General features: G+C 37.5%; 1 protein-coding gene across 2 annotated transcripts in view; it reads right to left on the minus strand.

Annotated features, from left to right (window-relative positions):
• The window catches only part of LOC140235742 (uncharacterized), a 40,821-nt gene that overhangs the window by 13,261 nt on the left and 10,583 nt on the right, over positions 1–16,977 (minus strand). For both annotated transcript variants that reach the window (XM_072315756.1, XM_072315762.1), the window contains exons 10-22: positions 16,376–16,403; positions 15,687–15,813; positions 14,030–14,197; positions 12,177–12,294; positions 11,718–11,774; positions 9,552–9,676; positions 8,484–8,553; positions 6,764–6,951; positions 5,553–5,604; positions 3,998–4,045; positions 3,067–3,128; positions 1,802–1,888; positions 352–634 (exon numbers count right to left, since the gene is read on the minus strand). In XM_072315756.1, coding sequence (XP_072171857.1) covers positions 352–634; positions 1,802–1,888; positions 3,067–3,128; positions 3,998–4,045; positions 5,553–5,604; positions 6,764–6,951; positions 8,484–8,553; positions 9,552–9,676; positions 11,718–11,774; positions 12,177–12,294; positions 14,030–14,197; positions 15,687–15,813; positions 16,376–16,403 — 1,413 coding nt within the window. The remainder of the gene's footprint in view (positions 1–351; positions 635–1,801; positions 1,889–3,066; positions 3,129–3,997; positions 4,046–5,552; positions 5,605–6,763; positions 6,952–8,483; positions 8,554–9,551; positions 9,677–11,717; positions 11,775–12,176; positions 12,295–14,029; positions 14,198–15,686; positions 15,814–16,375; positions 16,404–16,977) is intronic.

Raw genomic sequence — 16,977 nt, forward strand, 5'->3', positions numbered from 1 at the left:
TGCAATAACATATTCTACTCGTAGATGCATTCAAATCACAAGCTTTATGAAAAAAAAAAAAAAAAAAAACTTTCACAAGCACTTCCACAGTTTCCTACACAATGTTCGTTGTGCAATAAGATTCCGTTGAATCACATTCAGTAACTTGTCCCTGACATTCTATGATGATGTAAGTATGAATAATCACCACACTCACCAAAATAATGGGCAGGTTTTATACAAGAAGAGCAAGAGAAATGTTCTTCTGATGCCTTTCAACACAAAATCTTCTTGCTTACAACTCAAAAAATTCACTGAGAACAATTTAACTATGAAATAGGCTGGCTATAAAACATGCCGACACGCACACACCTGTATAGTGCTGGTCCTGAATGGTACAACTTGCTGGATAACAGACACTCCCCTCAGACCTTCCCCGAGGGCAGGGTTTACTACGGTGAGGGTGAAGCTTCTATACCCTCGGGGTCTGTTGCCGGGAGATGCATATTTGCTTGGTGACGAGGTGGAGGTAGAGCACTCTCCGGTCTCTGCATGGCAAGACTGGGGGGAAGGGGATGCCAGCTGGATGTTGGCATGAGAGTTGGCAAAATCTCTCAGCTTTGGATCGTTGACAGCACCTCCATCATTGGTTTCCCTGCACAAACAATATAGCAAGGGATCTTAGGAGATTCCTGTACTTCTTATTTTATAGTGTGAGTTTCACTGTTTTTGATTATCATATGAGAAAAATTTGGATCACACATTCAAAAGACAATTCACATATGTGACTGTGAATCACAAAACAAACAAAAAGTCGCAACCCTTGATTTTATGTGAGGACTCAAGAACGGTGAAACGGGTCAACCGAGTCAGTTTTGAGTTTTTCATATTTTCTTAAAGAGCTATTCTTCTTCTACATTATCCCTAAGTTTGGAACCATAAATTGAATGGGAAAGTGGGTTTTCAGCAGTTTTTCTACAACCCCTTTCTTGATAGTGTGATCAGGTTTTTCTTAGAGGCCCCTTTTAATTTCTTGAAAATCCTTTGCACACTCTTCACTTTGAACTCTAATAACTTTTGAAAGGATGATACTACTGCTTTGAAAGTTCACATTTATTATGAACAGAATGTGTTAATTAAGCATGCTGAATTTCAGTTTATTTTGATAATCCCTTCATTGTTGTTGCTACTGTGGTTTTACATCGAGATTTTTTTTTTGTCCCATTCATGGCGCGGGTAGCATGGCTTAATCAAGCTCTCAGAATATCAATTCGGTAATTAAGTGCTAATCAAACACTTAATAAGCCCTCAGAATACGGCCCCTGGTTTCAGGCTTTTCCTTTTTACCCGTTTTCACTGAATGAATCTCAATGCCTGAAATTCACTTTGCATGTGTCCGTTAGGGATATGTTGGGTAAGTGTGAGGTATGCTTTCTTTTTGCCAGGAATTAGAATACACATATTGGTAAAACTCTCTATTGCTTGCTGACTAGACTGGAAATACAAACTGTATACTGTATACTGTATACACAATATATCTAGTGGGTCTAATCTTTTGCAAATTGGGACTTCCTGCCAATTTCAACAGTGGCTGAATTTACAACTGTGGCGTAGAGTAATGAATTGAGAAATGTATGTGTGTATGGCGCATTTATGTTGGGATCAGAATTAATAACTTTGTGTGCTGTTAAATTGAAGAATAGCATGTGACTCGCAGAGTACCAGTTATCACCAGAAAGCATTATTTTGCATTCTGATTCTCCGTATTGACAACAAAGTCCCTTCCCCATTAAGAGCTGAACGTCTATCACTGAAGACTTACCATGTATCCCACCACCAGTGCTCTTTTCCTGCCAGCTCTGAGTATGTCACATTGATGCCTCGCTCTTTCAACAAACGATTCATTCGTCTGTTTTCCAGGAGGGGAAAAAAAAAATGATTAGGCAATTATATCCCACTGTTGGTAATGTGATAACACATGGGTATCCAAAATATGAACTTCAAAAGTGAATGTTACTAAAGAAAAACAATGTGACAAGCACATTTCACAAAGAGGACAAACAACTTTCTGATTACAATAGTAGACATATTCACATTATATCTCATACATCTTCCAATTTTACACACTTAAAATAACCCAAACTATGTCAGGGTTATGGGCTTCTTAAAGGTTATTAACACTTGTTTAAGAAATGTTTGTACTTATTTAGTGTTTTCATCCATATTTTGCCTTTTTTATGTATGATGCTTTGGATAAGTAGTGAAATATATGTTGTACCAAGGAGGTTTTATACATGGAGTTCCAACTGGCTGTAATTATTCAAACAGTTGTCAGATTTCTATTGATGTACAAAAGAATTCCACAGGTGCATTTGTGCCTTTGAAGATCGATGTTCCAAGCCGCCGTCTTGCTGAGCAATCTGAAGATTCATTTTGAACATTATCATAATGTTGGCCATATTTTGCTTATTTATTTATTAAATGAAATGAAATTTCACTTGATAATAAAGCATGTAAAACAAAAGTCAATTCCGTTCAGAAAATTGTGCAAAAGTGTAAATCAGAGTTGTATTATGTGAAAATGTTTAAAACTGTACCATCCTGGAAAGCTGGTTTTATAACTTTTCGACTTAATTTGCCCAAATGAAACTAATATGTAATAATCTTCAAGTATAATTCTTTATTGATAGATATATCAGATTAGTGCCCGCGTATGCCCAGTCGAGTAATTTTCATCTTTATTTCAGCATTTTTCCCTCAATTTCTGTTCGCGCATCCTCGTGTCTGTACTACCTACCTTTTATAAGAAGGGATAGCGAAAAGTAATTACCATCACAAAGACATATCTGCCCTTGAAAGTGGCTGGTGATTATGCAATGAGACATGAGTCAATTGTCTTCGTATCGGCGCGGCAGATCCTGTTTGGCACATGCTTCAGATATTTTTGAGCGGCGGCTTCGAACATAGATCAAAGGGAATAACTCTGTTGTTGCTCCATCTCTTCAACCTCCTTGGTTGTACTAATAAATGGGCTGAACATGTCAATGTGACAAGAATGTATGCAGGATTATCTCACTGCCAACTTACCTCACAAAGAAGGGATGTACTGTTCTGTCATTTGCACCAATTCTTGTTAATACTGGTAAGCTCTGTGAAGTGATGCAGAATGTATCTCTAATAAAGTAGGAATTCAGTAATCACAGTCTCTGGTACAACGACTTATGTTAACAGGTTGAGCACCTCGCCTATCTCTCACATTACTTTGCTACAACACAAATTTCCCATAGACCCCTGCCCGAGTATACTCGGGACTCATCCTCAACGGGTTAACAATCACAATTGTATTGGCTTATGTCAATATCAGAACATTATAGGGACTAAGCAAAATTGTAGTCAAACATGAACATAGTAATAAATACTTTGGAAACTGCAAGATGAATTTGCTGTGAGTAAACTCTGTTAAATTACTGTTCTGGAACAAGTAGAGTCATTTACACTTCAGTGCAAGTAAGACATTGTAACAGAACATTTTGTGTATACTACAGCTATTCTGATGAAGCATTGCTTGCATGATCAGTAAATGTTTCATTACATTCATGTCAACAATAATTGCAGCCATGAGTTGAAAAACTTTGTATGATCAAATTGTACAGGCAGACATGTCAAAGATCTTTCTTTCTTTTTCTTAAACTAAGGTGTTTGATAACATTTCCTCAAAGAAGGTTGTTTGTCTGCAGATACTGCTGATAGACTTCAAAAATGCATCTCCTTCCTAAAGCTAAATTTCAAACAATTAGGCATGGACATTTTCTCCCAATCCGGACTATAATGTCAACATTCTTACGGGGGAAAAAAATCATCTCGATCATCATGCAGTTTTTCAGTGAAAGTATGGAAAGTTTTCATGATATATGCATGAGAAATGATAACAGAATATATCTTTTTTTTGCAGTCATTCTCTGTCAATAAAAAGAAAACAAACAGAAAAAAAAAACCCACACACAAACACAAAAAATACCTGAAGGTTAGATGCATGCCGGTCAGCTTCATTCTCTGCTATACAAGCCTGCAACAGACAAATCAGATAATTTGAAGTGAAGCAATAATTACTGACTGACAACAATTTATTATTGCTCAATAAATTATGAACTTCAAGTGGACCACGCAATCAGATGAATATTGAATGATAGTTGTGCATATCAAATACAAAAAGCGCTAAAAAAGAAGTCCCCATTGGAAATCACTGCAGGCCTCTTTGATGAATAGGCACTCAGTGACTACAGGTACAAAATAAATCTAGTTTAACACACTTCCTATGTCATCAAATCAGGTGTACAATCTATATTTACACTGTACATTTCGCACAAAACTACATCATATCACCAGCAAGATATGTTATTACTCATAAAGAAATGACATACAATGTAATTACTCTAGCAATATTCAAACATGGCATACCTTTAAACCAACGTTATTCTTTCTATATAGCAACAAGAAAAACACCTCTTTATACATTCAAAAGAGGAAAAAAAATCTTATATATGTGACCGTGCATCACAAAACGAACAAAAAGAAGCACCCCTTGATTTTGTGTGAGGACTCAAAAAAGGCGAAATGGGTCAACCAAGTCAATCCTGAGTTTTTCATACTTTCTGAAAGAGCTATCCTTCTTCTACATTATGCTTAAGTTTGGGATCATAACATGAATGGGAAAGTGCGTTTTCAGCAGTTTTTCTACAACCTTGTTTTTGGGGAGTTATATAGAATGATCAGGTATGTCTAGAGGCCCCTTTTCATTTCTTGAAATCCTTTACACACTCTTCACTTTGAAGTCTAATAACTTGTGAAAGGATAAAGCTACTGCTTTGAAAGTTGGCACTAATCATGAACATAATGTGTCGACAGAACATATTCAGTTTCAGCTAAATCTGATAATCCCTTCATTGTTGTTGCTCCGGTGGTTTACATCAGGTGTTTTGTCCCTTTTACCGCACAGCTAGCATGGCTTGGTAGGGATTAAGCACTTGAATAGATCCTGTACTTCAGAGCCTCTTTTCTCAGTTCCCACTTTTCCAGAGTGTGTGTTTTCTTTCCAGTATTTGGATAGGTTAGGGGAGTCCATTTGAATTGAGTTATACATCATTTTAAAGCTTAGAGTCTGCTCTATAAGAATCTGCCCTCAACTAAAAATCCATATCTGGCGACTTTTTGTTCGTTTTGTGATGCAGGGTCACGTATGATGGTTGACAGCACGTAAATGATAAGTTGACAGAAATATGTTGATTTTAACCCGTTCCATACGGAATTCTAAAATGCTCATGGACTTAATATGCTGGCCACCAGGTTCCTGTACGGATCGGGTTAATTGTTTTTTTCATGAGCATTATGTAAGTACTAATCATATCCATCTTGTTTGTGTGGATATTCCTTTGAATAACATTGGTGAAAATCATTGGTATGACTTTATAAAAGAGAACAGTTTTCCATAGTAGCCAGAGTTAAAAAAAAACACACACACACACCAAAATTATCATTGATAGAAATGAATCCTGATACAAAGACTGTCTACCTACCTCTAAAATTTGTTTTAATGCTGGGTCTGTATGACTTGTGCTGACATCATGTCTGTTGAAGATAAATCACAGAAATATGATGAAATGCTTGACAAACACTTTTGATTTTGTGTACAATTGTACTATGCTCCAAATATGTGTTTATGGTAATAATATACAGCATATGCTTAATCAACATCACCACTTATTATCTTTATGTAATGCATACACTAATTATGATGGAACAATAAAAATCAATTTCTTGATACTGAAACTCTTCACTGCTTTGAAGTACATTGCATCATGTGTTTGTTTTGTCAGTCTTCAGTAAACTATGTCTTTATATTAGAAATCCAGCTAGAAATGCATTGACCCTTTATGTGCCAAGGCACCTAGCTTAAATCTCACCAAACTTTTTCACAAGCATCCAATAATCCATTCAACTTGGCACAGCTGTAGATAACAACAAGCCCATTACAGTGTAGCAATGTGCCTTGCAGTGCAACAGGAAGTCAATAATGACATGCAATCTACATTAAATGATAATCAGTTTCCAGACATCTGTGTCAATCAGCGAAGAAAGCACTCTGGCATGCAAGCCAGTTGGCAAACAAAGCACAGTATTATAAGGTTGAAGAGAAAGAAAGAAACCTATGCCTTATTTCTCTTTTGGAGTGTGGATATATAGAACATCACGTATGGTACATTACAATGGTAACACGATGCTTGAGATTTAAGGTATCTTCAACTTTAATTGTACAATTAGAGCTTCACCTTATATGTACAATCAGAACACAAGCACAGTGTACACATGTATTACCTGCAAATTTGCAGCCTCTTTTGAATACTATCAATCAGTAGCTGTACTGTCATTTCTGTATACTGTAAAGAATGTAAGATACATTTGTGTTATGAAATTTTCGCGATTTGGATCCGAAAGCCTTTTATGCGGCATGAAAGTTTCACGATTGCCACTGGCATTCAGTGCATATAGTGTATACATGAACTTTTGTGTGCAGTTTAGTTTTAGCAATCTTGGCTCTCATGAAATTTCGCAAAAGTAAAATGCACACAAACATTCCTAATTTTACAGTATAAAATGAGGTCACCCTCCAATTCCTAGAGAATGTGTAAGCATGCAATGTCATTCAGTACATAGACACTAGACAACACTATGAGATTTGTGTGTCATAGCCTTGTGGATAGAATAAAAAAAGGAGTGATGAGTGTACCTAAAGAAGACATTACTGTCACCATATTCTTCCTTCTTGATCCAGCCAGCAAGGGACACCACGGCCAGGGCACGGTCAGGGTAGTGAGTTGCCAGATGCCAGGCTCCATGACCACCCATTGAATGTCCAGCAAAGATGACTTGGTTGGCCACTGGCTTGTTGACCATCCAAGGTACCTGTGCCATGAGCTGGTAGAATATAGATTGTAAAAAAGCATTATAACTCTTAATGGATGTTTGTAATACATATGTGTACATGTACTTGAGAAATACTACAAGCAACTTGAAAAGCATTTTACACTGCTCCAAATATGTCTTTAACAATAATGACAACAAAATTTACTTCTGTGAAGAATGTACATTGAGTTCTCATCCAACTCCTCAATATCTACAGTATATGAGGTCAGGTTCAAAGGCATTGCTCCAGTGAGCCCTAACTGATGACAATTTTGCATTACAGTACCCCAGAAAAAGAGCTCAAATACAAGATATTATGACATATATGAAATATTATGGAATCATTATGCTTACACACATTGACAGCATAATCTATGGATAGGAACAGTCTTTGTCTATATATCATTCTAATGGTACATTCCAGTAACATAAGTGCCAAACATTCTACAGCTTGTTAGGTGGTACCTATATCATATGTTAAAATGTTATTATGTTTGAATGCCACATTTCTTTCCACTGCCAACCAAGCTCTTGGATATAATGTATTGCACTCCAATATGGCCATAATAAGTACCAGCAAAAACATTGAATTCACAATGAAGTAACCTTAGGATGCAGTTAAGATTACGCTGTTGCGTTTATACCCTGGCATACACAATAACTAGAATTCACATCAATGCTCATGGAAGAATAAAGATAGAAAATATACTCTAATCTGTTCAATGCTGACATGAATTTTATTATCACTAATTAAGGCCAATCAGAACTTTGGGGTACAGTTGACAAGTCATGGGTGCCTTAATATACCTGGGGTGGTATTCTGAAATCCTTCCTAGGAAGAAATTTCTTCCTAAGTCAGGATTTTTTCAAAGGTGTTATTCTGAAAATCTTCCTAAGTTTCTTCCTAAGTCTGTTCCTAATTTTTTTCCAAAACTTAGGAGGAAACTTAGGAAGGGGGCGGGAGTATGCAAATTTCTGACTTAGGAAGAAGTTGGTATTCTAGAATGCACTTAGGGAAGAAATTTAGGAAGATATTTAGGAAAGCTCCACCCCTGTCCTAAGTACGTTGTTAAGAATAGCAAGCTGCTGACATCGTGATAGGTGCGTTTGTCATTCACTGTGCGCACATGTACTTTGATGCGCGAAATGAGCGTGAGAAAAGGGACATGCCGCGCACACGTGTATTTGACCCTACGTCATAGTAATATGCGATTGTCATTGGTTGGTTCCTTATGATACGGCATTCTGTATTGGCTTAAGAAAGGAAGTGGGCGGGGATAAGGATGGCCTAATTTGCATTAAGAAGTGCTTATGAAGAAATTTCAGAATACCAATTCTGTCTTTCCTAAGCACTTCCTAAGTTTCTGACTTAGGAAGAAACTTAGGAAGAAACTTAGGAAGATTTTCAGAATACCACCCCTGTTCCCTACCAGCAACGGGTGGCCTATGTACACTGTAATCAATCAATGGGGATTTCAGAATCCAGGACTGAATGGGTTAAGTACAACTCGCTACAAAATTGATGCAACCATAAAGTAACAAACCTGCTCTAATCTGTCCAGTGCTGTCATGGATGTCAATGTCCCAGGGCCCTCCCAGTTGTGTGCACCGTGTCTGCAGATTATGTGCACAAATAGCTTAAAGGGATCGTACAGTTTTGGTTGAGACCTAATTTCAGGTTTCTAACATTTTTGGTGAGATAATGAGAAACCTCTTATGAAATATGAAAGAGCATGTAATTCTATGAGGAATTCAACGTTTATTTGATGAAAATTGGTTTTGAAATGGCTGAGATATCCAAAAAAGAGCGATTCTCATAGTACGATCGCTTTGTTTTACTTTGTTTTTGGATGTTTCAATCATTCCAAACCCGATTTTCATCAAATAAACTTTGAATTCCTCTTAAAATGGTATGCTCTGTACTATATCATAAGTGTTTTCTTGGTATCTCGAAAAAAGTTAAAAGCCCAATTCTCATTTCCACCAATACTGTACCATCCCTTTAACCCGTTGAGGACGAGTCCTGAGTATACTCCGGCAAGTGTCTATGGGAAATGCGTGTTCTAGCAAAATCAGCCTGTCTTCAACCGGCTAAAACATCATGGCAGCCATATTCTGACTCGTACAGTTCAAGCGGAGCAAAGTGGTGTTCACAGCACTGTTGAGTATAGATGTCTTTAGAAACCACATAAATCTGTGATAAACTCTCTTGCTCATCAGTACAATGCTATCAGCAATTATTTTTACTATGGTGTCATATTTTAGAGAATACAACCTGTCTGGGATGGATACATTTTTTAGTACCCCCCCCCCCCCCCATGTGTGTGTGCCTCCTGTTTCCATATAGATCAACTGCAGATGACATGCACTAACAATCACAAAGAACATAATAACAGAAAAATGCAGGGAACTGAGAATTAGGTCCATTGTGCAGGGTCACTGCAGTTATACATAAGCATGCAATGCAAGGTACTTGTTGAAGTCATGTGCAACTTGTGAATTTCTATGTGCACATAGAATAACCTCAGATTGACATGGCACATGAGAATTCCTTCCAGGATGCACAAATGGTCAAAGAATGGTCAACTGTCTTCTTACACATTTGTACTTACCTTGTGGGAGCCAGGACCCATGCCTTCTCCAGGCCAAACTTCCATTGGCCATCCTTGTCCATTCTCTTGTAGCCATCAGCCTGATTCTGGGCAGGCACTCCAGTGCCATGAAGGGTCAGTACCACCTGTGGTGGGTCGTAGACAGGTAAAAACATATATGCATAGGTATGAATGGTTGACATTTTCACACTGAGAAGGCTCTACAAATTGAAGGGCTGACAAAAATACCCTACAAACTGACAGGAAAAAAAAAAAAAAAACTAGGGAGAATAAAAGACTCAACAGGCTCAACGGCAACAACAAAAATCCTTATAAGAATCGTACAGCCAAAAAAAAAAGCCATGAAAACTGAACAATAAGCGAAAAACATCACTCTATGAGAATTTAAAAAATTGACAAAAGGAGGCTTCAATGATGGAAGTGTTTAGCAGAAATGCTCCAAGAATAAGAGAGGTAGCAAGAAAGAAAAAAAAATGGCCATGTGAATAAAGCTGTTAAGGTGTGATTTCACGGAGCACGCGAACGATTTGCGGAGGACGCGAATGGCAAAATCCAGCATTCGTATTTTAGTCTGCAAAAGATCGCCAAACGAACGTGAGGGTTCTGAAGCATCGTCAATTGTTCGCGAATGTCGTTTTTACTTCGGCGAGAATTTAAAAAAAGTTTGAAATTTTTTGCGAACCTTTTCCGCACACTTGGTCTTGATTTGCTCGTGAATTGTTCTCGAAAGTGTCTTCAAAGCCTTGTCATATGCGCAAGACCTTCGCAAGACACGTGCGATGTTCGCAAAATGTTCGTGAAACCCCAAACAGACTCCGAAACTTTGAAGAATGTCTCGCGTATGTTACACGAAATCTGCGAAGTTTTTCCGATCATTTTACGACGTAATCGCAAACTGTCCGCGTACCTTTTGAGACATTTTCGCGAACGTTTAGCACATGTTGGGGGGATGTATGACCTATACGTTTTCTACAAATAAAAATCGTAGCATACATCTAAACATCAAACAATTAGTAATAACTCTAGTAACAAAAGAAATTAAAGACTAGCAAAAAGAAAGAAATGTTTGATATACAAAGAAATCGCAAATACACTTGAAATTAATCTAAAATATGTAGAATTTCATTTGAACTACAGAGATTATGTGTTGGAGGAGCTACAAAAAAAAAATGCTTTACTAGTGGAGATAGGTCCTAGGGTGAAAAAAATAGGCAAGCACACGATAGAAAAATGAGAGAAAAAAAAAAACAACTCAAGACAGCTTCCACCTCTCCTTGGGTACATTTTCTCCCATGATTATTGAAAATTTTTCGTTGTTCACATTTCTGTCGCGTGTTCTTCATGTATGTAACATGCTGTACTTTCGCAATGATACACACGACATTCGCACATACGTCGTGGGAACTTCGCACAAATTGCGCAAGAATAGTTTTCGGCTTCACTGTCTGAACACATTCGGAGAAAAACTTTCCCGAATATTGGATTTTGTCATTCGCGTCCTTCGCAAATCGTTCGCGTGCTCCGTGAAATCACACCTTTAGCAAAATTGGCTTTTAGAATAAGAGAGCTTTCAAAAAGCTATGAGAATCTGAAAAGCAGCTAGGAGAAAAGGCATTTTGTAAATCTCACCAAGACACATCATTTAAAAAAAGAAACTGGATGATATTTAATGTTCAAAAATTGATACACCTTTCCCCACTTTTGCACTTTCCCCACCTTTGCACTTTCACATAACAAAAACAAAAACAAGTCATTGTGGTTTCTTCCAACCATGTCACATGCTGCTTCCATCCCTTTCTTGATCATCACACGGACATACATGTGTACAGCTGCAAGATACCTCAATAGGAGAAAATTATTCTCCCTACCATAGACCATCAAAGATGCTTTCAAGCGCTTAGAAATTTTTCATCTCCCATGAATTAATGTTTGATCGTTTTAAATTCTTGTTTGAGAATCATCTTGGATTACATGTGCAATTATTGGCTACCAGCTCCCACTACATGTATGATAGTTTATATAGTCAAATATGAAAGTACACATATATGGTACATACTGTTAAGAATTCTCCTTTATTGTAATGGTCCCCACCCCCCCCCCCCAAAAAAAGGAGAGAATACAACACAAACATTCAAAGAGAGAATATGAGATTCCGTTACCACTCACAGGACATTGACTTGCACTGCAGTCCTCCAGTGGTTCTATGGCTGCAGCTTGCTGCACCTGTGTGCAAAGAAACACCCCAGAGAATTAATAAAAGGAAAAAAAAAAACTGCAGAAATGAGCAATAAAAGAAAAGGAAAGTGTACATGATAATGAATCAAAATAAGCAATATGACTTTCACAGCATAAAATAAAGACGTAGAAGGGACTAAGTATGACGTTCATAGCGTACTTGTAAAATAAAGATGTAGAAGGGACTAATTTATGAAAATGTGACAAATTGTTTACATTATAGTTTCATAATTTATGTGGGATATCTTTCTTTGAGCTTCAATGTGAATGAGGAAAATAAATGACAAATCTCAAAGGTACATGTATCGGGTGTAACACTATAAGAGAAATACTTTTCTAGAAAACAGAACTATAACTAATTTGTATATGATTGTTTCTCATTCAGCTTACCGAACCATCGTGGTCTACGAAGGAAAACAGGAAAGACTCGTGCCTGTTCCTGCATCGCAAAGTGACTGGGACAGACCGACTTTTACTGACAGACGATGCTGATACTTCCAGCTGAAATCTGTTTCAAAAAAATCAATACTAACATTGGATACCTGGAGGGGTGCAGAGTCAAACTATCAAACCTTTGTTCATGTGGTTTTAGTTCTAGCAAGTACACATCAATTGCACATCAGTTCAAGTAGCATACATCACTTATTTTAAAGGCATATTGTGATAGTTGCCTGAATACACTGAGTTTTATTACTCAGATTGTGTAAAGAGGTGTAATTTAAGTCTTTGTCAACAGATTTTTCCAAAGTATGTAATGAAGTTTTGATTTCATGTCACTGATAAAACCAATGATGTTACAATGTTTTAGAATATTTTACACTAAGCTAAGTGGGTGGAAAACAGTCTAAAAGTCTTTGTATACAAAATAGTCAAAAAGTATTCACAATAAGGGGAATTCACCTTCATTGTTTGTGTTGCAAGTATATGCACAAGCTAGCATTTTGCCAAAATACTGTATACGCTATAATTTTCGCGTACATAAATTTTCGCGAATTGCCGCTGTCACACATTTTCGCGAGTGGTTAAATTCGCGATTGGGGGACCAGAGAAAATATGAAATGGCAAAGAAAGTGTGAATTTTCAACTTACTAGCAAATAAGAATGATACTAGTTATACACTGCATGAAAAAAACTTACCAAACTCTGTGAACTAGTAAGTTAGAATTCAACATTTTTGAAGTGGTTAAGTCCATCGCGCTAAATTTCTGACGAGTGGTACGAGGGTTACAAGTAAATTCAGCGGCAACCAGCTGGAGCATACGAAGCCCCGGCCCCTAAAGTTGACATACAGTACTTGTGAAGACGTAGCGGCATCCGCATGCAAATGCAAGAGCTAGTAGTATTACATGTAATCAAGGGTAACACGCTGCGCGTTTGTAACGTTGTGGTGCAATGAAAAAAAAAAAAAGTGGAATTTCTCATAGAAATAGTATTGCGCTGTCTACTGCGCTGTGCGAATGCTACTTACAGCGACTGGGCTGTGTATGTACTAGTAGTTAGACGTGGACATGCTACATGTACGTAAACAAGCTTATAGCCAGTATGGTCTGTTCGGTAAGCCGTGACATGGTATACTACAATAGTACTGAAATGTTCGTATCATTAAGGCAAGGGATTCATTTTGGAAGGTAATATTTTCGCGTGTTGTTAATTTCGCGAATAGCTCCCGACTCGCGAAATTCACGAAAATAAAACCCATGCAAAATATATAGCGTATACAGTAGGTAAAGTCTATTAGGCGACATGAAAGGTGACATGTAAATCTCCACTTGGGCAGCCACTCAAAGGAAAGATCCCATTTTACTTACTGCCATAGAAGGTAAAATACATACAAAGAACACGAAAACATGTTTTGTAATGCTCAGGTTGTCTCACTACACACCTATTGCAGAGTTAGGGTACAATACAAGGTGGATATGGTTCATGGGTCAGACCCCCATTCTATAAAAAAAAAAAAAAAAGGTCTAATGAGAACCTACTGAGCACTGTGAGTCAATTCTGTTTTCTTTTAGCCCCTGAAATAAAGTCTGCAGGCAAGATGTATTTATTTGAAGATTAGAAATATTCAGTTTGCCTTTGAAATCCTTTATAGGGTACAACATGTCACAGACCTCAATTACAAAAGTCATCTTCTGCACAAGCATTCTGAATGTCATCTCTAGCTGGGACAAATATGACAAGAAAGTAAATCATTAAAAGGGTCAAAATTTTTGAAAGAAATCCTTTCATTATAAGTATTCTACCTAATATCTTCACAACCCTCATTATTCACATGGTTGTCATCATCTTCTCTATTGAGTTGGAGGTTGACCGCTAGGATTGCAGTCTGGCCTGGTGCAATGCTGGCTGGTGTAGAATCCTTGGATTGCCACACGGTGACAGCTGGGGCAGACTTATCCTCCAGGTTTATTCTGACATGGCAAACAGGAAGTGGGAAGCGGCAAAGTGCCAAAGGAAAAGTGTTGAATAAAGGATTTGTTGATTTGTATCACTGTGACAGAGCAAGTGGATCAATCCTGTGTCATACATGCATCACAAATTGATGATATTGAATACCAGTCGTTTGAAAGGAAAGGATGACATTTCATTTTACAGCATATAGTTAGTGCATCAATACTGCAGCCGCCATATTGGCTCTATGGTATAAAAGGTAATCATTCAGCAGAAAACTGTCTTCTCCTTTGCAAACCATAATATTAAGGGATACAAAGAAGTTGTTGAGTTCGCAAACCATAATATAAAGAAATACAAAGAAGATGTTGAGTCTTTGGAAATTTGTGGAAAGTTTCGGCTGTTTCCCCAATACAAACTGTTACAATCAAATATATAAGAAATGTCGAGTCTGGGGAAACTTATGGAAAGTTTTGGGAAGGGTGCTAGTCCCGGAGAGGAGGGAGAAGCACCACACATATATACATGGGATTTTCCATCATGACCAGCCAGGTGGTAGTGGACAGTCGCTAAGACAAAGTAGAGTGTAGTCTAGTGGTCAGCCTGATGGTCACTTTTGAACGCCATGTAACCGACAACTGATTGGAGGATGGTTTGCATAAATTATTAAGGGGTGGAGCATGTAAATGCTATTATATTCATTATGTTGTTGCTAGGTGTTGCTAGGTGGTGCTAGACAAAATTTTCTATAGCACCATGTGCTGCACCCTCAGAATCATTATAAATACATGTAGAATGATTTTGTTCTTTGAAGTTAGTTGATTCGAGCATTCATGTATTCATTGGTCACTCATTGAGTGGGAGATACCCACTCTCTTATACCGCACCGGGAGACTTGTGAACTTCATCTACAAGACAATAAACGACCATCTTTGTACATATTGTACATCACTGTCTGCTTTGGAGTTCTTCAAAGTGTCATCGTGTGGTTGTTGAGCGTGAAAGGTACGCCAGTGTGCTGAGAATGCGGCATTGCTGAAAACCATCCAGTTACAATCACCCCTATGTTTGAATTGATTTTGTTTCATTCTGTATCTTTGATTTGTTCTGTTTATGTCAACTGTTTTGTTTCACATCCTCTCTGAATAAACAGCCTCTTGGCTGATTGAGGGCTTTTAACCCCATGATTAAACAAACAAACAAACAAACAAACAAACAAGATGATCATTAAAGGAGAAGCAAGATATGGTGAAGCTAACAAGTTGCATGTGTGAGTGCATTAGATGACACTTTCAGGTTAGTGTACTGCTGGGAATGAAAAATGATGTACACACCTCAACAGATTACACCAGTAGGAAATTACTGTACTTGCAAATTGCCTGTACCACGAGTACAAATTCACTAGCACAATAAGAGACACACACTAAATATACAGCACCCTGTAACATTAGACAGCGTACAACAACCCCTTCTCAAAATTTGGTCACTCCAGCCCTTAAAATAGTTCACCTGATATTTTTCAGCCATTTTCCGCCCTGGAGGTTGGTGATGGGAAGAGCAAACACACCACCCATAAGAGAACCCTGGACAATGTCAGGCACCATAGTGGGAGGATGCACTCTGAAAGACGTGGTCTCTGTGCCAAGAATTGAAAAAGTGACAAATTATTAAGTACATAAACCTCTATTTTTGTTTAATTTTCACTATTTTCAACTTTTGTATGTAATTTTTGTTTTCACCACTATCATTACTTCAGAGTGTGTGGGCAGAAAATATGTTTCTTGAATAAATACTTCTGAACAAAAAAACATGCTAAACCAAAAACTGTTTAAACTAGCATGAGACAACTATACAAGAATAATTTTTGGATGCTTCCCTACAACGGTTTTTTTTTTTTCTGGTTTACAGCTGTTGCTTTGGTCACCAACATAGAGCTGAGGCACAAGAAATTGATACGATCCACTGCAATACACTATTGGCATTTAAAAGGGTAATCACATCCTGGAAACTAAAACTACCTAGTAGACTCACTTTATGCTTGTATGACCATGAAGGAAATAAAAGTTTTTGATCGAGTGATATTATGGGGGAAAAAGATGGGGATTTTCTGCTGTTGTGGGTATGGGTATGACACTGACTGATGAAGAAACGCTATCTTTCTGATAACCATGAAGATAAGAGCAAAAAATCCTACTAACCAAATGACTTGATGTTGCACTGGAAGACCTGAAACAAACAAAATAATAAACAATAACTTGCGATTGTTATTCTATCTTTAATTACATGAGCGCAAGATTCCCTTCCACTCTAAGGCAATGCTTTTAATAAGAGTAGAGCAGGTGCAACAGTTGAGAACTGAATGTGTCATAAGATACAAGGTAACGACATGAATGTCTTAACCTGTTGAGGACGAGTTCCGAGTATACTCGGGCAAGTGTCTATGGGAAATGCGTGTTGTAGCAAAATCAACCCGCCCTCAACAGGTTAATGAAAGGTTCTGATCTGTTCTTGAAATACCAAGAATTTGCCACATTTTGTACAGTAAATTGATATTGTTCAGGACAAAATATTACTTGGTTTATGGGGAATGATGCTATTACACTAAATACCTCCTATCAATGGATAAGTCTTATTAGTAGTCATTAGATCTGTATTTAGCTTTAGTAATATGTAGTTCTCAAGGTAATCCAAACAAAATGCTGCTGGATGTTCTAGATAACTTGAAATTAATCAATCAAAGGAAAAGAATAACAACATTTGACAAAGGTAATTTATGAAAAATCAAAGTTTGACAAGTTTC

This window comes from Diadema setosum, chromosome 1, assembly GCF_964275005.1.
Source record: "Diadema setosum chromosome 1, eeDiaSeto1, whole genome shotgun sequence".
Lineage (NCBI taxonomy): Eukaryota > Metazoa > Echinodermata > Echinoidea > Diadematoida > Diadematidae > Diadema > Diadema setosum.